The 26,598-nt window shown below is 38.6% G+C and overlaps 2 protein-coding genes and 2 long non-coding RNA genes across 5 annotated transcripts in view; 1 reads left to right on the top strand and 3 right to left on the bottom strand.

Annotated features, from left to right (window-relative positions):
• The window catches only part of LOC146471032 (uncharacterized), a 78,797-nt gene that overhangs the window by 27,946 nt on the left and 24,253 nt on the right, over positions 1-26,598 (bottom strand). The window lies entirely within an intron of this gene.
• Positions 291-23,565, bottom strand: LOC146471033 (uncharacterized). The gene is made up of 3 exons (XM_085121321.1): positions 23,396-23,565; positions 2,924-3,295; positions 291-751 (listed from the first exon to the last, which is right to left on the bottom strand). Exons 1-3 carry the CDS (start codon positions 23,504-23,506, stop codon positions 389-391), a joined length of 846 nt encoding a protein of 281 aa, XP_084977447.1. The 5' UTR covers positions 23,507-23,565; the 3' UTR covers positions 291-388.
• On the bottom strand, positions 5,355-13,678 carry LOC146471035 (uncharacterized). Of its 2 annotated transcripts, none has more exons than XR_014866897.1 (3): positions 9,389-10,577; positions 9,109-9,156; positions 5,355-6,287 (listed from the first exon to the last, which is right to left on the bottom strand). It is a non-coding gene; the product is annotated as an uncharacterized LOC146471035 (long non-coding RNA). The 2 variants fall into 2 exon arrangements; XR_014866898.1 differs by lacking the exon at positions 9,389-10,577 and adding an exon at positions 13,482-13,678 and having other exon boundaries at positions 5,648-6,287.
• Positions 10,876-15,104, top strand: LOC146471034 (uncharacterized). Its single transcript, XR_014866899.1, has 2 exons — positions 10,876-11,012; positions 14,750-15,104. It is a non-coding gene; the product is annotated as an uncharacterized LOC146471034 (long non-coding RNA).

The following is a 26,598-nucleotide window of genomic DNA, read 5'->3' as shown; positions in this document are numbered from 1 at the left end:
TTTACCTATCTATAACTTGTAGCTCACCTAAACACTGCTATATAGTTTATTAAGTATACATGAAATCACAGGCAGCACTGTGTTCTAACAATTAATGATCAATAGACCTATTCGGCTAACCCAATGTTGTACCCAATTCAGACCCCCCGGGGTTAAGATTCTTTGTTTATTGCATCTGCGTTATAATGTAGCATTCACATTTAAATGATATGGAAATACTTAGAACAAAACATTTTATGCCGAAAGGGTTTGAATTGGGTACAACATTGCGTCAGCCGAATAGGTCTATCTGCTTGAAAGTTATCTGCAAATGTCTACAAAAAATTGAAACTGAATAAAATTGCCACTGCCATATATGAGAAAAAAGAAAAGTTTGAAGAGTGCCGTTTTAAGACTGGGGTCTAGCCACTTCTTCGATGATTATCCGGGACACATAAATCCAACCAGTGTTGGCATTACCCAAGGTAAAGCTTGCACACTTTCCTACCCATAATGCCACTGTTACCGCGCCTTGTGGGATGTTCACACAGTACCCCTCAAATGATCGGTGATGAAGCAGATTGGGACTCCCAGCAGATGATGGCCAATTGGTGTACATGACAGCTTCAATCGTCATTGGCCCACTGCATTCATTGCCATTAAACTTAAAAAACCATCGGTTGCACTTGCTGCTACTGCCATGAACTCTCATAACTCCCTGGAATGACACTTTGAGTGCTGTATCAGATTGCAGCTTGTTGAAAGAGCAGTCCTGCAATAAATTAAAATTCAAGTAATCAATAGAGATAATACACATAACAAGGCAACGAAATAATACAAGATTAGGAATACTGTGACTGGATGTACAGCTCTTTCGTAGGTGAAACACAGCATGATCGTCGCCTTGACCCGTCGCTTAATTATGTCGCACGCTTTCATTGAACCAAACGCGTCTCGCGGTAGAAGATTGGACGTGCAATTTAATATCGGTGGCTTACTATTTTCGACAAGAGAAAAACAGAAAGGAAATCTTGTTTATTCGTTATTTGTGGTTAGATCGAGTGGGGTAGTCAGCTTACATTCATTTGCCAGCAATCCTCTGACTTTTGTAGACGGTGCGTGCTTCCAGTAGTTATAATGGTTTGATGGTATATCAGATGGTAATGGATTTTCCTTACAATTTCACAGTTGCTCTCAAAGGCTCAAATGATTCTTAAAGAAAATCGTTCAGCCTCAAGCATACCTAACCAGTTGCCTAAAATGTTCCATTTTACCAATACCCTTGCTCCGAGGTTTGTTGTCCAATGGCGGCCAAATATGGCCAATGAACGCGTCAGCGTACAACTGAGATGAGGAAAAATTCCCCCTCTTAGTGTACTCAGATTGGCTCCAAAATTGTTTGAGCCAAATAATACTAAAAATCGCTTTGTAGTAGAGCTACGCCACGAAGATATTCCGACATTGTTAAAAGCAAATCGTTATTAATACATGGAATGGTTGAAATGGACCTGTTCTGGTCCATTTAACGAACGGTACGTTTGTATGTGTTTCTTTTACTGAACTTGTTTAATTCATTTCCTAAAGCGGCCAATTTTGCATCCGCTTTAGACAACGATTAAAAGAATTTCACAAACGCTGACCTTGCTAATCTAAATAAAGGAATTGCCGTCATGTAGATATCACTATTTTTTGACACTTTTCTTGTAGCTTTATTTATTACAACTAGCGTTTAAAATTGTGGAATAAACACCAAAAGCTGGCATGATTTTGCGGCGATCAAATATCACGCCCTCATTCATCAGTGCAAACACTTTGCTCTTCGAACTGAACAGTAAAACAACCGATCGAAACAACCGAATTTTGACTTTCACTTTTTTAAAAAGCGGAATTTTCCTCTTTTTTAGTGAACAAAATTAATTGTTAATTAATTAATTAATTTTGAAGATAGAGTATCTAAGATGGCAACCATAATAAATGATTTGGCAACCATGATAAATGTCCTAAGTCATAGACCTTGCCGTTCTAAATCAAAAAGGATATCTTTTGACGTACTATACCAATTCTTCAAGTGTTCTTGACATAGTTTTAATCGTCTTGGAGTTATAGATGAGGGTAGGGTAGGAAGGGACACGACCCCAGAAGCTTAAGCTTGTTGTTTTTGTAATGGCTGGCCTAAATATTGTCATCCAAGTTGTTTTATTTAAACATACATTAAGCCTAGGCGAGATTTTGTCGTTTGTGGTGCTGTGTTTATGATTTGTCAATGTAAACAGCCTGTGAGAACAGACGCTTTCAAAACAGCTTTTCTTTCATAGGTAAAACAATTGCCTGGAAAGGCGTTAGCTATCTCAAGCAACGCAAACGAAAATCCGTAATGTAAATTGACATTCTTTGCAGTGAACGGTATTAAATCCTTTCGTGGTAAGAAATCTGAAACCTGTTGTTGTGAATGTAGGTTGTTTACTACATAACTATATTTTTGGAACAGCATTTTTTCTCGTTCACTCAGTGGAGTTGTTAACCTTAGTAAACAATTTCGTCTGAATCCTACATATAATATTCTGCACTGTGCAGCTACAGTGTCTTCAACCTTTTTGAATGTATCCGTTTCTGATCGACTTCCTCTTTCTTTATAACAGACCACATTCGTATTCTCGGTATTGAACTGGAGGCTAGTATACGAGCTAGTTCAGTTCAATACCGAGGATACTAATACGGTACATATAACGTGACTAATCATATAGCTGGTGGTTAATCCAATACACATGTTCTTATTTTCCCGAGGACAATTGATACGAGTCAGCTGCATTTACAAATCAGTAACGTGCAAATCGAGAGATGACTGGTGTAAGCCAAGGTGCTTAGGTTTTCCCCGGGATGTCTTGTTTTCTTGGATTTGTTTTAATCGAAAACCAGTTATTCTTCTCACTTTAATTTAACTCACCTTAATCTTTCCGTTGTCGGTTTCGATGTTGCTTTTCCACACGCACTGTTTCCAGTTTGTTTGTGGCACTCCACTTGCTGGACTTCCTTTCACACTTTCTCCTTTCTCTCCCTTGTCTCCTTTTCTTCCCTCAGTTCCCATCACTCCCCGCTCTCCTTTCATTCCCATCATTCCTTGTAGCCCACTCTTCCCGCGAGGCCCTTCGAGACCTTTGTCCCCTTTTGGACCTATGATTCTTTGAGCGCCCTTGTTACCAATTTGTCCTTTAACTCCTTCTCTTCCCTGTGGACCTTGCGGTCCTGGAATACCAGGCATTCCTGGCATGCCATTTGATCCTGGTATGCCTGGGAAACCATGACCAATTATGGCTTTCTAGGAAGGAAGTATGATGAAGTAGGTAACTACGCACGAAGCCAAAGTGTAAAGCCAAACAAAAAATCTAGAAGTTTTTCTTTATGTTCATCCATTAGGATGTATCAAACATCCATGCGTGGCTTCCTTTTCACAAAACGAGGAGCACCTACATGGCTTAATAGTTAAGTCGATTGGACATTGCATACATATCGCCGAGGTCATGGGTTTGAATGCCTTAAAGCCTGAAGTAATATGTCAAACACGAGACACAGTGTTTCACTCCACATATCAAACACCGAGTAGAGAGTTGAAAATACGACGCGTAGCGGAATATTTTTGACGATCTTCGAGGTTTTTGATATTGTGATGAAACACTGTGACGAGTGTTTGATATAACTTCTCAAACAAGCTGATTTTGAAGGGGAAATCAAGGATGCAAATACGAGTTGTTTTTCATCAGATATCCAAACACGTCACGGTGCATAATTTCTCTTTGTCTTTGGCTTTTGAATTATTTATAAGTTTGAAAACACTATTTCAAGCTTTCCGCAGTTGCTGACGTTGCGTATGCGGTGAGTGTGATGGTCTTAGAATGAAGGAAATCCATGTTTCCCGTTTTAATTCATTGTATTCACCCGCATGTCCTGATAAATTTCGGACCGCATCTTCTTTTCTCCGGTCATTTCAAAGCCTATGAGGAGAACATTTACTTAGCTTTGGTTGAAGAAGCCGCCAAAACTGAGCAGTTCAGAATTATGCTAAGCCAATGCAGCGTCTTTACGATATCAATGTTAACTGAAGCTCAGTTCAAAATCGAGGGTGAAACATCGGTAAGAGTTTATGTGAAAGGTTTCGGTACAGGAAATTTCACAAACAATTACGCTACGGACAACCCATTAAGTCATGGAAACATATAGGATGAACAACCTATTCTGGGTACGCAAGAAACTAAAAAGAAAAATAAGTTGTACACACCGTCTGACATCTGACTAACTTATTAGAGCCATTTATACGGGAGAAAATAAGACGCGAGCTGATCGTATACACGGCACAAAATAAGTGTTCGTGTCTTACTTTAGACGCGACTAAAATAAGACGCGGCTAACTCTGGAACAGAATCTGGATCTGTTCTTGTCTTGGTTGCATCTTAAAAAAGACATGAACTTTCTCGTATAAATGGTACACGCGTCTTAAATAAGACGTGAACTACAAATGCGCATGCATAAGAACGAGTGATGCGTCACGACACGCGTCACTGACCGCTCTCAGCGCTACAAAAGTTTCTTCCTTCGTGATCAGGGGACGTAACTGGTTACATACTTCTCAAAATTGAAACAAAATTTCTGAAAAAGCCTCCTCCTTCTTGAAATCACCGAACGCTTTTGTCTTTTGCTACTGCACGTCATCTTGGATTGTTGCAAATCGTTGCTAATTAGCATGGTTGCTAATGGTAACGTCGCATGTAAACGAGGCTATGTGAAAAATAAGACGCGGTTCGTTTATACGTGATTTTCGCGTCTTATTGAGGACGCGATCACGGTATAAACGGTACAGTTCGCGTTCGCGTCTTAAAAAAGAAGCGTCTTATTTTCTCCCGTATAAATGGCCCTATTGTTTCATCTCCTTCCGAAATGGCTTCAGACAACGATGGGCTTTTACACGAAATTTTCCGCTCATTTCGTTCCTCGATTGGCCTTAAGCTGAATGATTAACGAGGAAAGTTAATTTCATTGTCAAACTCCCGTTAACAATGCTTCGCAAATCTGGGCAAACTTGGTGACAGAATGTTTGCGAAACTGGAAGAGCAGGTTGCTTTTTCTTTTCCCTGGCAACAAAAGCCTGGTAAAACCAGGGTTATACCCTGGTTCAAGCCTGGTAAAAAAACCGGGGTATCCTGGTTCGTGAACCAGACTTACCAGGCTTGAACCCTACGTGCAAAAAGTCTGGTTAACCCTGGTATTCCAGGTAAGTCTGGTAACCCTGGTCTTGCAAATAACCAGGGTTACCTGGGTATAACCAGGCTCCCAGAAGTCTTGGTCAACCGGGCTAACCCTGGTAACCCTGGTAAGTCCTTGTGCTGAGAAACGCATCCCTTGAAAAATTGAAACAGTCAAATCTTGTTGAGTCGAAGTATTTGCCAGTCAAAATTATTATAGTGATTATAGACCTAATGTCATAATTATTAGGAAACTCATTTCTTTGATACCATGGAATAATTTACTGATGGACTTGTCTAGGGAAAGCAAAAAGTCAATGAATACCTCTAAAGTCAAAGAATCATTTAATTGTTATTTCGGTATCCAGTTGTGTGAAAAATTATCTTACATGTAGCTGTTTCTATGTTTTTGCATGACAAGCAAGTTGACTTCAAACATTACAGAATATGTCAATTTTAAAATGTAGCGAATCAACTGAACTGCAGTGTAACAAAACTACTTTGTAGCGAAACGACCGGTAAGCTTTATTTCTGCTTTCAATCATATATTTTGCTTTTATAATTTCGTTTTGACAGCTTCTCCACTATATAAATTTAGGAACCAAACCCATGTCATTGCAAGAACGCTTGCTTGACCCGTAGAAAACAAGGCTCTACTACAGGTTGTCCTTGTCGAGGAGATAATCGACTGTGTACCGAAGCTTGTCTTCGTCAGAGCTCCAAACCATGCAGTCATGACGCGAAGTTCGAATCATTTACGAAGATTCTCTCCGCACGAACCTTTCGTCAGGTTGAGAAAATGCGATTTTCCAAATATACATGTATATCATGGTGATTTGCTCTCCAATGTTTTCGATTGATTTCTCTTGTTATTTTAGTCGACGCAGACGGTTGAGGTAGACGCTTTTCAAACTGACAAAACTAGTGTCCAGGTCAGCGTGGTCACAAAGGTGACTGTGTCCCTTTAACATTACATTATACAGCATTGACTTATCTGCTTGTGGTGCTCTTTTTCACCTGCCTTTTCACTTCAACTTCCATTTGCTTTGTTCATGTACCTGTACCATGGAGTATCTAGTAATAATAAACAAGAGAGTTTAACTTCTGGGATTACATGTACTTTATACATGTATGGATTGTGGAGGGTTCAGAGTTTGTTTTTGGCTTGATGCACCCACAGGTTGTGCTCTTTGGTCCTAGTGACAAGTGACATATGAATACAGGCAATATTTTTCTAGCAGTTTTCAAGTGAGTGTCCAAAGCAATTTCATGTTTGCCTTGATTTTGCTTTACACCAGCTGTGCTCTATGATTTGGTGGCAAAGTTCACATCACTGACAATTATTATTGTTCTTCAACAATGGGAAGCCAAACCAAATGCTGTCTATGTCTGGTATGAATGGTCAGAATAATAATACACTCTCAGGTTTTCAGCACTAAATTGAAAACCATTAAAGGACACTATTCAAAGCAAAACTAGCCAGCAGACAAACCACTAAAGTCCTTATTAATATTACATGCCAAGCAGAGAAAACATGTACATGTACATGTAGCTTCAGGTGCACCATTTTTTGACATACAAGCAGTCAAAACCTTAAAGCCCTTTATCAATATTACATGCCTAGCAGAGAAAAGCTACACGTGAAACCTTTTTTTCGACATGCAAGGAGTCAAAACGTTATAGCCCTTCTTCAGTATCACATGCCTACAGTGTAGCAGAGAATAGCTCCCATTCTTCTGAATGGTATCAAAACAGTTCAAAGCTGTGGAATTTTGTAGTACATGTAATTGGCAAAGAAATGAGACATACAGCTGTAAAGTAAACCTACTGACTGCCAATGGCTAAAGAGAGGTTTCAAAACCATTAACCTTGTAAAGCTCCAAGTTTACAGAAAGTATGATTTGACAGCCTTTGACCATTAACTTCCAGTAGAATTCAGCTGCTTTGTTTCCATGGCATGACAAGAATGTCCAGAAGCTCACTCCCCTCCTTTATTACTCCCTCTCCAAGCACCATTTTTGTCTTCGCCCTATACCCCACTTGGCAACCTGTTCACAGGCTATGTTTTTTATAGTTTCAAGAAAATGATTTATACATGTAGTGTGTCTCAAGGAAAGATCAATTACAGACGTTGCAGCGGTTGCTCCACAAGAGCAGAAAATTAAAAAGGCCAGTATGGCAGATCAGGCACCACAGAATCAATAATTATAACCATCATGTCAGTTTTCAAGATCACCGAAACAAAATCAGCCACATCTTTACAAATGTATGTTGAGCCTTGCCACTAAATGGCTGCTAAAACAATTAAACTCCAAAGATTGGAATCAGTAAAATACATGTACCCTCTTGTTTACTGAATTAAAGCTTTTTGTCGGTTCAATGAGTCAGTCTTTATTTTTGAATAAAGATAATTTGCTCTTGGCATGGTGTTTACGGTATAGTTCAACACCAACAAGACAATTAGTATCATCTCCACAAACAAGAAAACAGGAAGAAACAGAATCTTAATTTTTTTATTTGTACACTGCATTGTTGGAAAATAGCAATTTGGTAGACAAACTAGAAGAACTATAAGAAATATTGCTGGCAAGTTCCCTGCAGGCCTTTTTCAAACTCAAACATTGACACACCTTAAAATGGTAAAAAACCTTTCACTTAGTACACTGTAGATTGGAGGACAATTCAAAATAATATTCTTATCTTCAAATTATATTTTTCTAGCAGTTTGACACACCACAACAAAAAGCCATGGGCAAGTTCCTTTAGGAAATTTTCTTCAACCAATCAGATTAACCACCCAGATCCTGGTATATGTAGAAATTACATCATGACATTACATAATTTCTGTGGTTATTACTCAGATGCAGCTTTCATGGGGAGACCGGGTAAATGAACAGAAGCGGGCAACAATACCCGTTCACTTAGGCTTACCAAATAGGAATTATTTTTTGATGAATTGATGAAGATTGGTATACTGTAATAGAGCATTCACACCTACAGTACATGTACAGTGCACACTGCAGTCAGTTCAAGAACTGCTACATGTATATCATTTTAGTGATTAATATGTACATGTAACACTGTACATGTACTGTAAGTCAGTTCCCATTATTACATGCTGGTTATGCAATGCTTTCGAGTGGTATACAAGTACCGTGAATTATCCTATGAGTGACTTGATTTACATGTACCACGAGAAAGCACTGCATAACTACAGTAATTTATCCCATGCCACTCATTTACAGTAATGACATGTCAATACGCGTATGCGTATATATGCATACGGGCATTACATGCATTTTAGGGGCATATTTTGGTTCGCTTATTTCTGATCTGCACTGTAACTTTCCTGTTTCACGTCTGGTTCCAGGAATTCAAAATTAAGGTCAAAACTGGGGTATTCTTCTTCCATGTTTTAGTCGGCGTTGGCAGTATTTTTTTCTGAATGAAAATTTTGAGTTGTCAAAGGCTCTTCAATCAATCTTTTGGCGGGAAAAATTTTTAGGCTGCGAGGAACACCAGGATTTTTTCAGTTGCATACCACAAAATATGCAATGGGTTTCTAACTTTCTGATTGGCTGTATTCTCTATGGCATGGGATAAATGTATGTAAATGACTGCGCCAGGAAAAACAAAATACACTACAGTGTATTCATACTTTCAAAAATTTCCGCAGTTCAGCAATGGACCTTGAACATTACTTAATTTGAAAAACTGGCCCGCGAGTCCAGGAAACTCAAATGGGCAGGAAATTAAACAAAAACCTAATGTTGACTGAGCTGGAACAATTAAACTATTAGAATTAAATGGCTTTAAACTACAGTGTACATGTATTTCAAACAAAAACCACAACATGATTTCATTTACACTGAAATATAGCTTGCATGTATTGTACCTGATCAAGAATGGTGTTCCCAACATGGGAATACATGAAGATGGTAATCTGTAAAAAAAAATTACAAACAATTTTATTGTTAGTCAGATTAAGTACATGTACATGTGACCGCAAATTTCCATGTACAAAGAAAAAAATACAAAGCAATACACAATCTGTGAGGCTGAGTTTTATCAGGTTGCATTTTGCATCTACATGTAGTGGGTTTAGCAGTTTACCAGACTTTACAGACGGTATGTGAAATGTTCATATTATAACACTGTTGATGGCACGAAATCACCTGCAAATCAGTGTCAAGCACAGACACTTAATTTTGCCAGCATTACAGTCAGTGCAACCTAGAGCAATAGGCATAAGTCACCTAAATCTCAACCAATTGCTTTAGACTGAACATGAAACATAAACAATAATTATTACTTCTGGGAATCATATTGTATGAGTCCAAAAAGACCCAGTAAAAATCAGGCCACCCGAATCCCCTCACAAAATTTACACTGTACAGCCATGTCTTGCTGTCTTATACCATCCCACATCACCACCACCCATGTACAAATCACTTGGTTGCTCAGAAAAAAACTGCAGCAATAAAATGCTTTGACAAATAAAAACATGGTTTAATAAAACATTAATGCCAAGATCCTATAGCCAGCATTCAGGTAGGTTGCAACAAATTCAATTGCCTGGAATGCCATTTGTTGCAATATTGGAGTGGATTCCTTTTATTAAGTGACAGTTTAAAACAGGTCAACACAGTATAAAAACAGCTTGTTGGGATTTAGTAAAGGATGACCACTACCGCTTAAAAGAGGTGACCATTTAAAAAAGGTCAAAATGTTACAGTTATAAAGGAAAGAAATTTTGGATTTTGACAATTGACCGCCAGAGGGTGACAGTGCAGTGCAGTGTAATACAGGCTCGACTTAAAAACTACAGTACATGCAAACTAATCCTCATGTTTGCCACCTTTTGTTTAAGTCTTCTGTGACCAGATTACATTGTGCATAGTAGTATCTTGTTTGTAATAGAGCCCTGTTTTAAGCCATGCAGTCTCAAAGGTCACTTCTGTGTTATGAGCACTATGGCATTTTAGCACAGAAATTACTTTTGAGATCAAAATGAGAAACATGCGCCGGAAAAGGGCTCGATTGAGTTGCAATCGAGCCTCCTCTAAAATGAAGTTAACGTACTACAGAAAAAAAAGTACATTTTGTCGAAAATCCGATGAAAAGTTGGCTGATGTGGTTTCGTTCGGGCCTTCCAAGCCCATTAATTTTTAACCGATCGATACAAGACATGCCGCAATCGACTGAAGTTAAACAAATGAAATGGCCTCTGTTCCAAATTCACTTCGAGATTTCACGAAATAAGATGTATGTAACGTATGTTAAGAAGGTGATAATACTCTGTAATAAATGGAAACGTCATGAAATGTAACCAGCCAAGAAGGGAAGGAGCATATCGATATGTTACTGACCTTGCATTGAAATCACCACGTCCTTTGATCGCTCCGCTTACTACAAATGATCGTCTCACAGTCATCTTCGAGCACGATAAAGCCTTGACCTTAGTTATCGTTAGCAAAAATAGTCTATATTTTCATCCGTTACCATATAGGCTATTTTTGCACACGATGAGAGCGAGTTCGTTTGCCGAGAAAACGGTTACCAACCAGTAACTGGTACCTCTTTCTTCAAAATGACCGCCTGTTGCTCCAGCCGTGGGACCGCGCCTCCTAAAGTCATGTGACTCTGACATCTGCTGGCTGGCGTAAACAAAAATAATATCGATTCGTCGGAATGTAGAGGAATGTAAAGTTGTCTGTGAATGATTGCTGTGGAAACTCTGAGCAGCCTAATTTCAGCTTCAGGATTCCAAGGAGGTGTGGTCCAAATGACGCTATAACGGTAAGATGCAGTAGTGATCTTTAATTTCATGAACTCAACTGTACGCGATGTAATATAACTTTGCTTTGGCGGCCATTTTGTTTGAAATTTTCATGTACATGTAAGCTCAAACTTAACTGATTTCTGCCCTCAATGCAATATTCGGCATTGAAAGCTGTTGGTTTGAATTTAAGCAAGTTTGACGTTTTGACTCCACGAGAAACAGGTCACAAATCTTTATTTCCTCTGTGAGGCCGGCTGTAACTCTACATAAGCTTAAAAGCAAAACGGTAACGTGTCGTTTCAATTCGCGCCTACGAGTTGTTTCTCCAACGGCCAGGCAACTAACGGCTAAGCCAGTTCGCTGATGTCTCATATTGATATAATACAAATTATTTGTTTACATCTAGGCAGGGCCTAGCTAACATGAGCAAGACGAACGATCGAGAGGCACTTGCCTTGCCTTTCGAAGTAGAAAAACTACTATTACATTGAAGTTGAAAAGTAATCAGTTCCCCAATAAGCATTTTAGATTGCATCCTCAAAGCTTAATCCCCGGGATTAACCCTCATAAGCTTATCAAGCTTAGGTAAAACTCCACTGATTCTAGAGGGCAATTTGTTCAAAATTACAAGTGAGAGTCATCACAAATTCATCCAATGCGACTGAATGGTGAGTTTGCAGACATCCAAAACTGGCCCTGGTAAAGTCACAATTTGCTTTGTTATGCATGTTAAATAACAGCCAAAACTTCTGATTTCTCTGGTGGGATGGCCACTTTTACTCTCTGCCTTCTGATTAATTAACTTTTTTGTGTACACTTAAAGTGCGCTTACCATTATACAATGTACGGAGAGGATTTGATACTGACTGAACAAAGCCCTGTGTTCACTTGTTTCAAATTTATAGGAGTGCAAAGGTCGTTTCTTTCCTATGAATTCTGTGGCTTTGGCTTTCTCGTTATTTTGAATTTAATGTCTACCATAATTCAGTTTGTTTTGCCACTATGCTTCTTATCCTGCAAGAATCATGAGATCATTGCATTAAGAGCAACTCATCCCGGAAAGGGATGAGATCTTCAAAGGATAATCTAAAGTTTTGTCCTGCCTCTTCATATCATGCGTACTCAAAGCACAGTCAGTGACTCGCATAATTTTATGGTAAAAAGATGGCAAGGTGTTAAACTCCTGTGAAACAAACAAAGCAAGGCAAGGTGATGGAAAAGACAGCCACTATTACAAAATACAGTGCGTTCCAAGATAACGCGTTCGATTATTGAAATCCTAGCAGCATGCAGGATGTTTGTCCCATGAACCTACACGTAGTGTCATGGCCTCAGCTCCCACGAGTCTCCTGTAGCTCAGTGGTAGAGCATCCGAACTAATAATCGGAAGGTCTTACATGTAGGTTGGACTCCTGATAGGAGCACTCAGATTTCTTTTTTCTGAGTACAGTGTATGCCTGTGTCACTTTCTGGAATAATTCATCATTCTCAGCTTACAAGAAAGGCTATTCATGCACATTGGCTGAAAGATATATTTAATGGGCCAAACCAAATCTACATGTATGTGATGTAAGAAGCATAGTCACAAAACAGACAAAACAATAAGTAAATTTACAAAATATAGAGATTAGGCAAAAGCCATGTGCAGAACGCATTACAAAGATATGACCTTTGAGCTATGAATGTACACAGGAAACTAAACTAGTCAAGAAATGGTGAGGAGAAGCAGCCAATATACATGTAAAGAAAGTCTAAGACACGCAGGCCTTATACCATTTATAAAGTAAACTATCTCCTCGTGACACTTGTCCCATATATAGGGGCCATGCCAGGAGCAATGCTAAAATAATAATGTTGACTTGCAAGAAACCAAAAAGTTGCTATTTCACATTTGAACAAGAATATTTTTTTGAACATTGTATCCATGAAGAAGAGCTCTAAATAGCATTCCAGAGCTTCTGCATTTCACTCTTTTCTGGGGGAGCATACGTGTACCCCCAAATTCCCCCTTGAAGCTCAAGTCTTTTTCATTTTCAATGCTCACCTCACCTTTCCTAAAAGTCTGGCTATGGCTCTGTCACAGAGAGAAAACATTTGCTATGTTGAGTCATGGGTATTAATAATTTTATGAGTGCCCCCTTCTCTTGCCACTTTGTAACTTCAACGTACGTGAAGCTGTCCTAGATTGTATATATCGAAATATATTCTTGAATGTATACATGTACGTACACACTTTAAAAGGACTTTTACATGAAGCATACCCGATGTATACCCTCCGGGCCAAAACTTAGAATTACATGTACCATCTACTGTATTGCACTTTGCATAAAGGAATGGATTGTACAGCTGTAGCTCAATAACTTCGACGCAAGTTATTGTACTGTATGTGAATTCGAGGTCTGTTTCTTCACCCTCTTGACACACAGTTGGTGACACAAAATCAATAACCCCATATGCATGTAAATTCAATGTACAATGTAACTTACCGGTAAACCTTATTCACGAGACACAGTCATCTGAGTGCTGGATTTCACATGTGGTGATGTTCTGGTCAGTTGTTTCCCTGTCAACCAAGAGACATACTGTAGTGGGGTAATTCAGAAGTTTACTTTGGCAATGTTTAATGAAGTGGCCCCTACACTGACGTTCAGTGTCAACATAGACAAACTGAGTGCAGTATGCTGGCAGGAGTTAATACACAGTAATTCTTGAGTTGTTCTACATTGGCTAAAAGAAATATCACATATTTAATGGGCCAAAGCAAACCTACAGTACATTTATGTGGTGTAAGAAGCATAGTCACAAAACTAGAGCTAGCATGAGGTCTGTTCTGGGAAAATACATGTATTGGTCAAGTGAAAAAAGGATGAGACCGTTATCTTTCCAATACCGACCGAACAAGTTACATGCAGTTAATTAGTAAGGTTTTATTTTTTATGCTTTCCCGTTGTTGCTTTCAAGTCTGCACGGAACTTGTTTATGTTCTTTGTCTGGATGATGAAATGTTTTGCTTTTATGTTGTAATAATACTGTGACATGACAGTTTCAACAGTTTGTATTTCATAAGCTTAGAATAGATAGAACATTTTTGTCAAAATTGAAACACTTTGTTCCTTTCAAACATACATTGTACCAAAAGTGGCCCATCTTATTGGTGTGTATAGACAAATTTGCACCACTCAGGGAGCCAATCAGATGGCTCCTTTTCAGTGCAGACCAGTTCAGCTATAATTTTAATGTCAATTTAATTAATATTTATTTAACTGTTTCCCTTGTTTTGCTTGACAACTATTGACATTGTTGGTGGAGAAAATTTTTCTTTCTTGTTAGCAATATGTATATGTAGGCAAAACAGGCATTTTAACCATTGGGGTGGGTAACAAGTCCTTATCCGCCTTGTTACAATTTATTTTAGTGATTGAAAATACATGTACCTATCATTATACACTGTATTGTTAGAACATTGTATTCAACTTTGTTGTGAATTGCAAGTTATGAAGCATTGAACCTTGGGGAAAGAAATACCGTTAAAAAAAAAAAAACTTTGAACCAAATTTTGTGTATTATGCAGTTTGTAATCATGCTCAAATGCCATTAAGTTTGAGATCATGAAAATGAAGGTGCAAGTAACTACAGTTGTATTTTAATGCATTTTAAACTTTTTTTGTAGGCTCTCCCATCCTCTAAGAGCCACTGAATAATTGTGTAACTTTAAATTAATATTTGCACATGTATTTCCTCACCTTTTTTCCAGGTCCATTCCTGAAGAAGAAAAATAAATTTCCAAGCAGCAGAAACAGAGCAATCATTGACATCAAAATCAGATAAGAGTTGTATAATGCAACATGTGCAATTTCAATGAAGTAAACATCAGATCATTTATGATACATGTATTATTTTCCTGACACCAATGAGGCATTGTTGTAAAAAGGATTTTTTTTTCAGAAAGTTGTACATCAATTTCTTTACAAAGTTTATGGTTGTAGCTGTCAAGAATTTATCTTCTCAGCATGTGTACATGTACATTCTCCATTTTAAATTCCAAGGAAAGTGTAACAAATTGCACAAGAGTTTGCAATAAAAGTTGTTACAATCTACCTGAACTTGAATGGGAATTTTGTTATTATTGTGATTTATGATTTTGTTTCTGATTGGTTGAGAAATTTGCGTACATTTTGCTACCCAATCACAGAACGTAGTAAAGTAAAACCATAGCCAAAGCAAACGTGAAAAAACGCCTGGATAAGCTAGGTTACTCTGTTTTTCTAGTTTGTTTTCCTACTACAGCTGAGTATGCACCGTTTTACTGAGAAAACCAGGCTAAACCTTGCTTTCCAGGTAATATTTGCCAACCATACCTAACCTGAAAGCCTGGGGAAACCAGGCCAACCTGGCTTTCCAGGTTATGCTTTCCCACCACACTTACCCTGAAAGTCTGGGAAAACCCGTCTAACCCTGCTTTTCAGGTACGGTGTTTTAACCACACTCACCCTGAAAGCCTGGTAAAACCAAGGTTACCTGGCTTTTCAGGTTCTAGTTTGCGCGCCGAAACCAGCTTTACCAGGCTTTTTAGGTAACTTTTGACCAAGCTAACCAGGAAAGTCTGGTAAAACCAGGCATACCAGGCTCTTAACCAGACTTGAGTTCAAACCAAAAGCCTGGTAAGCCTGGTTGAACCAGACTTCACCAGGCTTACCAGTCTTTTTACCAGGCTTTTGTTGCAAGGGTTGTCTAGGATTGTTGGCCTCAGTCAACGGATAATCGATTTTTATGCGGAATTTCATTTCAGTTCTCAATCAGTCTCACCGGCTGAAGTGAAATTTTCGCTCTCAAAAACCCGAGCATAAGTTTGCTGCTATCAACCTTGAAAATACGTTGAATGTTAATCAATATGTTTACTTTTGTCGATCCCTTCCGTCATTCCTTCGAATGAAGCGAAAATTTTGAAAATCTCGGTTCGTGACTGGTCTGAGTTCAGCGGCTAACGAGCATTTCAGTGACATTAGCATTTGTACCAGGAGAATTCGAAGCATGTACCTCCATACGCACTAGAACGACACTAACGATAACTGAAAACGGATCTTTTACAAACGCATTCCAGAGTCCATACTGATCGAGATTAAGAAAGAAGCAAAATGAAAATAAAACAAAAACACAAATTCCAAAAAACCAAAACCAACCAAAAAGAACACAAACCAAAACCTTTTTCAAATCAGTTCACTGCCACATTACTATGCACGGGGTGTCAGTTATTATGTACCCTGTGATTGGTTCATTTCTCACCCGTTTACCGGTTTCCTTGTATATAATGTTGTGTTGCAAACCCATATTGGTGGTTTGATTAAACTTGAAATTTTGCCATCGTAATGTATGAACTCCTACAAAAGGCCTGGCAGACAGTCAATAAAGGAACATCGAGCATTATGCCGGGATAATACTAGTATTTTGTGGCATAATACAATAGAAATACTTTACAGCATAGAGGACACTGAATTACAATCGCGACAATTTCTGACAAAAGACAACTAATGCAATGAACAAAAATTTAACTATACTACTATTGACATTATCTATGATTATCCCACCCAATGTTATTTTACAGCAAGTCAAATCTCGCTTCTTCTTTTTTTGGCAGACGTAGCCAGCTAAAAATTGGTTGGAGCGTGCTGAGGATAGGGGAACACCTGTATCTGGCATATAAATTACGATCATAATGTTCTTAAATTCTAAAATAGTCTTTTGTACAATAGTCTGCTTTTGAGGGTGACTATCGTAAAAGTATCATTTGATTTTGAAGGCATCAATCTATTAACCCTTAGCCTCTGGGTTTAAACTAAAGATTGTTTTTGTTGTCATCTATCTCATTTATCGGGGCTTATTTTCCCTTTTGCCGTTGATTCGCTAATATCTTTAAGAAAATTAATTAAGAAAATTAATTAATGATCAACGCGATTAAGATGGTTCCGCCTTCTGAACTCCGCTCTCAGAACAGTGAACTAATTGATTGTATAATATAGAATATGTATTAAGAGATTTATACAGGTAGGAAATTATAATACCAAACGCCGTAGTAAAGTGGGAGAAGGGGCTAAAGTTTCAGGATTCCACGACGCCTACCAATCAGCTTTCAGGAAATTAGGCATTCTATTAGCTCTTATTAAAATTTTATGGCAATGCTTAAAAGAACAGTTGCCATCTGCAAGAATTTAAGTAATTACAAACAGTTTCTAATTATGTGGTATTTTCTTAAAGAAACTAATTTTAACTAAATTAAATCAAGGAATTGAGTGTTATTAACATGGCTCTGTCAGTGAAAATGACCTTATTTGCCAGCTCTAGTGCAGGAAACAGCTTTAAAATATGCCTTAAAGCCTCCAGATACGCAGCTACATTATCTTGCAAAATTGAAATGAAAAATTGAGACAGCCACGACCTTCTTTTCAATGATGGAAAATAGTGCTTTTGCTTTGCACCCGAATTAATTTGAGAAGAGGGGAGGAAAGGTGTGTGCGTGTGGAGGGGGAAGGGGGGGGGGGGGGAGAGGAGGGAAGTTCATTTCTCGATTCAAGCATGCAATGATGTGAAGACGTCAACCTAATTGCCTCAATTGAGACACCTTAAGGTGTTCCAATTATGTGGTTATCTCTTCAAGAAACTAATTTTGCCAATGGGCAGCACGATTATTTTGGTCTGTGAGCAAAACATAACCTTATAAGCCTGGCTCTATCGCAGGAAACATAATGACTTAATTAATAATGTGTTAATCTCTTTCACAAACTAATTTTAATTACAAAAGTCTGGTCGGAAGGATTAAGATGGCTCTGTGAACGGAGATAAGCTTATGAACCTGGTTCTGTCGCAGTAGATTAAAGTAGAATATATGTTTTCAAGCTTCTAGAGCTTGAGTCAGAGACCTGCGCAGGCTGCAAGCAATAAAACAAAGCATTATAGAAAAGTTTGAGAAGCAGCCAAAGAATCCAAATTACCAGAAACTCTCACAGTAAGTCGCAAGGCAATTTTTAAGAAAACAACTGGCTTAAGTGCAGGAAACGTTGGTAAACACCATGAGTTTCCAATTATTTCGTGATCTCTTCAGAAAGATGACTCAGTGGACGAGGTCGGAACATGGGTTTAATTCTCAGGAAAGTGACTGACATAAAAATGCAAAATACGTGTTAGAGTTTCAAAGGAAAGGTCTGCGCAGTTAGCAAACGGCATTAAAGCAACCAAAGTTTTAAATACTTCACGACGCTTACCTAGCATTCAGGAAATCCGTCAAACAACAAAAACGGCTCGGTGCGCCCAGGCTTGAAGTGAAAACCAAGCAAGCTGTTAGTTACGAACTCTAGGTACATAGAGACTGAAAAATTTAGCAAATGGAAATTTACATAGAAAGTTTATGAGGGCAATTTTTGTTTTCCCATTTCAGAAGCAGTGGTTTAAAAGCACATTATATTTTTATGGGATACTCCGACAACACTGTTTTAGTTGTAGAAAGTATCCTTCAACTTCCTAGACAACAAATATTATTCCAACAGCAAGTTGAACGTTACCGAGAAATTTCTTCAGTGAGCGTTAACTTTCTGAACCTAAAATATGCCTCTCTTCGAATATAAAAGTTATTTCGCCTCATAAAATAGTGTTAAAGTGCTTCTACGATCAAAACTTCATGTCACGTATGAAACAAAAATACGTTCTTTACAGCTTATCCGATGTGGCTGTACCTGTCTTGGTCACTGAAATGAAGTTTGGGCCCCGTAAATTGAAAATATTGAGCCTTGAAAACTGGTGTTTTCGAGTCCGCCATTATGAATTTATGTTCCAGTGAGCCCGCGGTATGAAAGTGATTGGAGTTGCGGTATTTTTATTCAAACCTATCGTGTTTTTGTCGTGACGTAATACTCTCAACTCACTGATCGAGCGAGTACTGTAGTCCTCCTTCTGGCGACGAATTTCAGAGCTGTTTTGACCACAGAAAGCTCTCCTGGATCGTCTTCGCATGATATAGGCAATGGAAATGAAGAAGTCTTGACTCTGTAGAGCTAGTTCCGTCTGAAGAAGAGGCAGCCGAATAAGTTCAGCAGCTAGCGCTTTTGCTACAAGAGAAGGAAGAGCAGACTTTGCTGAGTCGTTCATCTCTCGGGTAAGATATTAGAGATAGAGATTGATATTTAGATGTGTTATTCGCTGTATTAACAAAACAGGCAAGCTTTAAAAGTGTAGTGCCTGGGAATCCTCAACAATTTCTCTTGACTACTAGCCAGTTCATTCCCCGGAGGGAGGCTACCGGAGACTCAGTTGAATTGAAATCGAAGTCAAGTTTAGGTTTTTAGCTTTGCTTTCGAAAGTTTGCCTTGGTGTTAAATTAGAGTGCACAGTTAAGTTTCGGTTCCGAGTAAGCTTACTGTTTTTGCACTTTTTTACCATGGAAAAAGAATATATATTGAAGTGAAAAGCTCTGTACAATGGCTTGAATTTAAGCTGATCGTTCCCTTGTAATTGATGCTAAGTTTCCTCTTGGTTCAATATTTTCTCAGGTGCAAATGTTCAAATTGCTCCCTTGAGCGACTTACCAAGCCTGGAGAGTGCTGGTGCTGCATGGACATCATTGTATCCAGATTTGAATAAGTACAGTAATCAATAAACAAATAAATTTGCAAGGCAACAACAATTTGCAATGATTTGTTTTCTTCCCTTGCACCATCATGAACAATGTAATAGTATTAACAGTCTTTTCTGTGCACATATATATTTTTTTAAGGTGGCTCACATCAGGTTAAACACCACTGCACTGGATGCTTTAACGCACTGAAGAAATGACTAGGTTTATAAATGAAAATGTATTAAGGCATGCTTTCTGGTAACAAGCATCTACCTAGGCAAATGAGGGGAGGAAAAGTAGGAATTTTGCAAATATACATTGAAAACAATAATCTTGGGAGTTAAAGTTTGTGATTCAGGTATTAATTGAAATTTTTTTGCTTATTCTAATGAAGGGTCAAATCAACCTCACAACAAACATCCTTTGTCCTACATGTCTAAGGGCAAACCCCCAAGCAAGTGTTGATGAGTCTGATACATTGTTGCTGTGGTAACAGTTCTCGTTACTTTCACTTTTGGTGCGGTGAGAGATGGGCAAATGCATGCTACCAAAATGAAGTAAAGTCGAGACTGTTGTGAGCCACCTTTGATTTTTTTCTCAAGGTTGTTCTTCTTGATCAGTGGTTATTCTTAGAAAATGTAGATTCAATTTCATTTGTACAACAACAAATTTATTGGTGAAACAAGATTCTGGCACTCTTTTTCAAATGAACATAAAAATAAAATTATTAATGTACTGCAGACAATGAACCATAAACCTTATTCCAAAATGGCTATCATATTAATATTGTTTATATTCAAATTAGTATTTATTTAAAACCACACCAAAAGAGAAAACATTTGTGTTCTTGTTGCTATACATGGCTCAGGAATGTCTGTACTTCAGCTCCCTATTAGCAGGGAGCAGGGGGTGGGGAGGGGGGGAGGTGGAGTGTCATGAAAGAATAAGCAGTGAAAACAGAGGGTCACATAAATTTATGCTCTTGCAATCATAATTTATAGTATGACAGGGAGAGCGAGTTATATACAAAAGACAAAATAAAATTTGTTAATTTAAGTCATTATTTAACAAAAGCAAGTATTAAAATATTAATGTAAAGGAAATGTGTAGCATAACGGAGTTATGTGATGCCAATGGGCTCTATAGATGATTTGAATTATGTTGGGGCAAAATGGTTCCAGTAAGTAACTTACAGTTTGCATCCATTCTTGTTTTCTTTTTCTGGTATTTGAGCTACATTGTATTACCTGTTCAGGGGGAGGGTCATGAAATTTCATTTGCAAAATCTCTACCTCACTCCCCCCCCCCCCCCCCCCTCCCCACTAATTTCTGACCATTCCCTAAAACAGAAGCCTATGTAATGGAAAGAGTTACAATGAGGAGGCATGATGAATGAAAAGAAAACAGTTCTTTTATTGATTCTATTTGTCAACTGGTGGTTGATGACAAAAGATCAAGAAAAGCCCTTGAGAAAGGTCAGTGCTCTTCAACTGCTAGTTTAAAGTGCCCCTAACCCTTCAATTTGTTTTCTTTCGGTAGATTTCCATAACTTTTTAAGAACTCATTTTCGAAAAAAAAATTTGAGAAATATTGAATCCTTCTGTTTTTACAAGCGCTTGAAGTAAAGGCAGTCTTGTCGATATTTTCACCTATCGTTCGCATTAGTCCCCCACTCGGCCAAATATGGAACGTGACGTAAGAAAAGGACATCGTGCAAAAATATCCGAAGATTCGCGGTACTGCTTCAATTGTAAACAGAGAAAATGGTTGGAAAATGTGTGGTTTTTGGATGCAGCAACTCTCGAAATGTAGAGAAAGGAATCAGCATGCATAAGATTCCTTCTGATAACGATCCGAGGCCTTTTCTTACGTCACAGCGAAGAAAGTGTCGCTTCTCATTGGCTGGTTCCTAATGAGCCCACGAGACAAAAATTTGTCCAGCGGGGCTTAAAGCGCGCAAACATTTAAAAATTTTAGTAACTTTAAGCGCTCGTAAAAAAAAAAGGATTCAATATTTCTGAAAAAAATTTTCGAAAATGAGTTCTTCACAGAAATGCAAATCTACCAAAAGAAAACAAATTGAAGGGTTAAGGGCACTTTAAAGAGGAGCACTGGCCTTTTCTTGGCTGTCCACATTTTTCACGTGTTGTGCTCGGCAAGGCTTGTTTTGGCCTGTATTTAATAGTAAGAGCTGGGTTTTGACGTTGTTGCAACTCAGCGTCTGAAAAATAAATCAAAATTTAAAATACATTACCAGTTGAATCTAATTGATAAGAAACAACTGAATGTGAGGTTTTCTTAAAACCTTTCTTAAATTAAAAATTCAAACTATTTCTTCAAGAAAACCACTTAAAAGAAAGAAGGAACCCTTTTGTAAACGCCAAAGACCACCTTATCGAAAGCTGAGTGAAAATGGATAATTAAAGTGGTTTTCTTCGCGTTTGTTTGCACAGTTTTTGCCACAAGCTTTTGCACAAGCAAAGTAAACACAAGCTTACTCTTATCGCACTGAGATGTTTTGGAAATGCTTCGGAGGGAAAAGCTAGTTTCGGGAGCTAGTTGCACTTACATTATTTACTCGTTCAATCAAAGTTTCGTACTTTAGAAACGCAATATAAAATGTGTATAAAAATTTGTGACTGCTATTTGTATGGGTGCTGCACAAGGTATCGAGGAATCACCAAAGATAAAAAACAATATTCACACATTTCGCCCACTCTACATAAGCTTATCTTTTGCCGCGCCTTCCCCTTCGGAGATTTTTTTCAGGTTCACGATCTCCTGATCGCTTACCCTTTTCAAAAGATCAGGTTTAATTTGTGTTCACTGACTTGGGTGGAATGCCCAAGTGTCCCTCGAACTAAACCGAGAAAATAGCAAAACGTGCAAGACAACAAACTGGACCCACACATCTCTCGTTCTGTCGGCCGGACTCGCATGCAGCGCAATTCCTGCCGCTCGATTAGAGCAGTTGTTATACCACTGAACAACACAGCGACTTCCCACCATTGAAAGAACGAAACATTTTTCGAAAACGTGTTCGAAACCGTATGAGAAGTTAGCCTCGTAAGGCTTGCCTGGGCTTCGAGTTGAGAGTCTGACGTCACTTGTTTTTCCCGGGTGACCCGGCCTCTGTTGTCATTGGACACCATCTGCCTTTGGTAACCAGGCCGCAGGAACATGGCGGTTCAATGGCGGATGAAAATTCGTGGAGTTTGAGCGCAAAAAAATCGCACTTTCCCTCATCTTATGAGGATATAACTTGGAGATCATGTACTTTAGGACATAAACTACCAATCAACCGCAAATAAAAGGTATTCGAAAATTTGATCGTAGTAGCACTTTAACGGCACTAATTGAAATGAACTAATTCAGACTCGGAGTCAATAAAGAGTGTCTAAAATGGGTGCCTCTTGCCGATCAGCTCGGGTAGAGAAAGTATAGTCTTGCACGCCAAGACAATTTACAGATCACTCAGAAAAACCTACATTTTAATTTATTCGGCTCTCCGATCGCTTTAAAGGACGAAAACTGCTTGTCAATCCTAGCAACTGAACATTAGTCGATATAATATTAATATTTATGAGGATCACGATTCTATTAACGAAAACAAATCTTCGTGTTTTTAAATGCCCTTTGATTAACTGCAAAGTAGCCTTGATGTTTCTGTGGAATATTTTACTTAGCGCCCTGACTTTCTTATTATATCTCCAGATCCCAAACAAAATTTCACCGTGGTCTTATACCGGGTCGACCGCCCCAAGCCAAATAAGAAACCTGTAATACCCATGTACTTACCTCACACAAGTCTTTCGAAGCGGCCGTTTCCTGTTGTTGAGGTTTCGTAGTGGTGCCGTGTGAGCCCACTAATAAACAGAGAACCAACAAAGCTGCGAAATACTTCGCCATGTTATGAAAAACAGATTCAAGAACTTTGCTGCTACTTTGATAAGATGAAAGAGGCTGGGTGTGTTGTCACCTTTTAAGAGTAAGTCTTTTGATGACTTTCTTTTTATTGCACCGCTGCCAGACAAAATACCCATTGACATACATGTTTCATATCAGCGCACAAGACCTCAGGGCTCTGTGCCAGTGAAAGTGGATTGGCATGTAATGCTTTAATATCAAGAACCAAACCAAAGAGAAATGAAACGGTTGGATTTTGGATATAACATTACGTATGGAGAAGCATCTATTGAAAGGAATCAACAAAGAGATTTGTGTATCTGAGTCACCCGTCACTCCCCGCGGATGTTCATCTCAGTAGTCTGCGGCAAGTACCGTTCTTGTCTCAGGAACACGCAAGCTTGCATAAAAATCAATTTCCACGTAGAACGCAACCTCGTCTGCTCTTCTCCCCTCCCCCCTACTAAAGGATAAATAAGGATAAATAAACTCCTTTGCAACGAAGTCCCCAAAATAAAAAACAATACTTTTCATCCCAGATTTAAAGCAGACTCTTTATTGTCCCCTATTTTCCCGTTTCATTGTACAGATCGCGAACTGCTGCCATCTTGATTTGCAATGGCGAGCGCAGCTTTAAGAAACCTCCAAAACTACTGAGGGGGCCCCTCGTCAGGTTGTATTGCGTGGGGGAATCCGGGCCGGTAAAATTGAGCTTTTCTCTCCTCACTCGGGACCCTCGATAGTTTGGCTCCCTCCTCCGCACGATTTTGGTCCTCTCCCCACCACTCTGTGATATCGGGATTTGAAACCATTTATCACGAACACATTTGCTCCAGTCCCTTGGTACTTCGTTATATCCAGGTATCACTGCACGTATTTTTGTCGGAAAACGGGGCTGCTAGCCAAATACTAGGTTATTTACATACTCTTATCTTTTCGCTATTTCCTTTATAAACTGGGGTTATTTTTGCGTTCGCTTGATATTTTTAGGCTTAACCGGAACATCATGCTCAGACCATCTACACTGAGCCTGAATTAAAAAATAAAATAACACAATGGCGTCAAGTTTTGGGAAATTATTAATTATTTTCCCCAACAGTTCGGGCTATCCTTAGCTACAGGTACAGGATGTAGAAAGTACTCTAACCTCGTAAAGAGCGAGGGGAAGTGGGTTCTGCTCACACCCACGTTGAACATTCAGTTTTTTTTTTCTCAATAAGTGGCATAAAAGTACCATAAAACTTAATTAATTTGAGCTGGTTAGTCATTATTGTGATTAGGACTCATTATTTCTTGAATTTAATGTTACCATGGCAGGTATTTCAGAAATAATAGCACAAAAATAATGGCAACTTATCCGCGGTTGACTTATAAATTTACACAACTTTTATCAGATCTGTTTGTTTTTCTTTTGCTATACAGTAGGTCAAGAAAAAGTCTCCGCAACATTTAAATTAATTTTTCCTTCTGCTAGATAAAACGCTAGTCCTTGTGTTTAAGCTAAAACCCTCCTCTTTAGTTCCTGTCTTTCATTGTTTGAAGTTGCCCGTTTCATATCGAACTCAGTGTTAACAAAAGCTTATATCAAGTTCCGGCGATCACGCCCCCACCAGTGTCTGACTCAAGAACACCTAAGATTTGAAACATTTTACAAGATTGCTCAAAAACATTTTAACGGCGATCAGTTTTACCAACGAATTTTAAAAATAAAAAATATTAAAGCTATTGTATAACACGTTTTGAAATACAAAATCTTAAGATTTAATGGGTCAAAATCCAAGTTTAGAAATCGAGTTTGCGAAATATATTTAAAGACGATCAAAGGTCATTTCACGCCAGTGTGAAAACAATGGGTCCGTACTCTTCTACGCATGCTTCGATCGAAAAATTTCCTTTATTTTGGTATATAATTCGGCTTGTTTTCGACTATTTTGGGTGGATCAAATCGCCGTTAAAGTTGGAGGACTTCCGCTGTTCCTATTATTTTCGTTCTGCGGATCCGTGAATGCTGTGGAAGATGGATCGGACGATCAAAATAATGGATTTGCGAGCTATCCGCCACCTACATGCAGTATCTACAAGTGAGCTATTCATAAGAACTTAAATAAATCAACTGTCTCGATTTTTTTTGGACACGAAATAATGAATTAAATTTTCATTGCTGATAGTCTCGCATATTTCTTATCCCGGTCGTTTTTATCTAACTTTCAGCTATCTCCTCTACACAATTGCCAAAATTGAATGAAGATGGTAGTGGCGAGTCTGCCTTCGCTGCAATCGTGGAGAAAGTCTTTCAAGAAAAGGGCATTCGCAGTGTTGTTGTGAACAACCGAATCATAAATGCCTTTCGAAAAAAGATTGGGTCTCTGTGTGCCGAGCTCAAAAGAGTTAAGAAGAAAAGTGAAGGTTTCGTTGTCAAAAGGATCATAAGCAAATGGCGTGACCAAACTTTAATATGAGGTGATAGTATTTTGCCACGAACTTGACAAATACGTTATTGAAAAGAAAAATCAGGATTTGCGAGGGAAGAAACGAACACGAAGTTCCATCCGCTGGAAAAGATTGTTGTCTTCAGATTCACATGCTCGCCACTGTCGTAGCGTTCATTGTAGCCAACGCAATTTCGCTTCCCGACTTTGTCCACAGAATATAGTACATGTAGTTTACGGTCGCTTGTTTTTTCTCTTGTCTTTTTCCGGTAAAGCTCTGATGAAAAGACTTATTCCGCGTATCGTTTTGATGCTATGATCTCCCTCTTAACTCTCCCTGCCGCCATCGCTGCCATGTTATTTGTCTTCATCTAACCTCTTGCGCTTGCGCAATACCGAAAAATTTTGGCCGCGCCAGACTGGACGCAAATTTAAGCAAATGTTCACGTTCGTGGGAGATAAGCTTGATATGACTTTGCTGTTTTGCCAATGCTTTGGGATGCCGGCTAGAAATTAATTACTTCGCAATTTACATAAAAAACCCTTGCTCTTCGGCTCTGCGAATTAAATGAAATTCTACGAGACCAAAACGGCTCGGTACTTCGATTCGTTCAACTCCGAACTCTAAAATACCGCAGAATATTGCGAAGTAAACAACAGGACATA

Source organism: Pavona decussata, unplaced genomic scaffold, assembly GCF_977016875.1.
Source record: "Pavona decussata unplaced genomic scaffold, jaPavDecu1.1 SCAFFOLD_107, whole genome shotgun sequence".
Taxonomy (NCBI): Eukaryota; Metazoa; Cnidaria; class Anthozoa; order Scleractinia; family Agariciidae; genus Pavona; species Pavona decussata.
Note: the sequence above shows the minus strand (reverse complement) of the source record. Positions and strands in the feature narration are given on the sequence as shown.

What these genes read in the sequence shown, in the direction of transcription:
- LOC146471033 (XM_085121321.1), bottom strand. Translation starts at nt 23,506, where the DNA reads ATGGCGAAGTATTTCGCAGCTTTGTTGGTTCTCTGTTTATTAGTGGGC. An exon ending in CTTCGAAAGACTTGTGTGAG is followed by an intron (nt 3,296 to 23,395) that starts GTAAGTACATGG and finishes CTTCCTTCCTAG; the next exon opens with AAAGCCATAATTGGTCATGG. An exon ending in CCGACAACGGAAAGATTAAG is followed by an intron (nt 752 to 2,923) that starts GTGAGTTAAATT and finishes AATTTATTGCAG; the next exon opens with GACTGCTCTTTCAACAAGCT.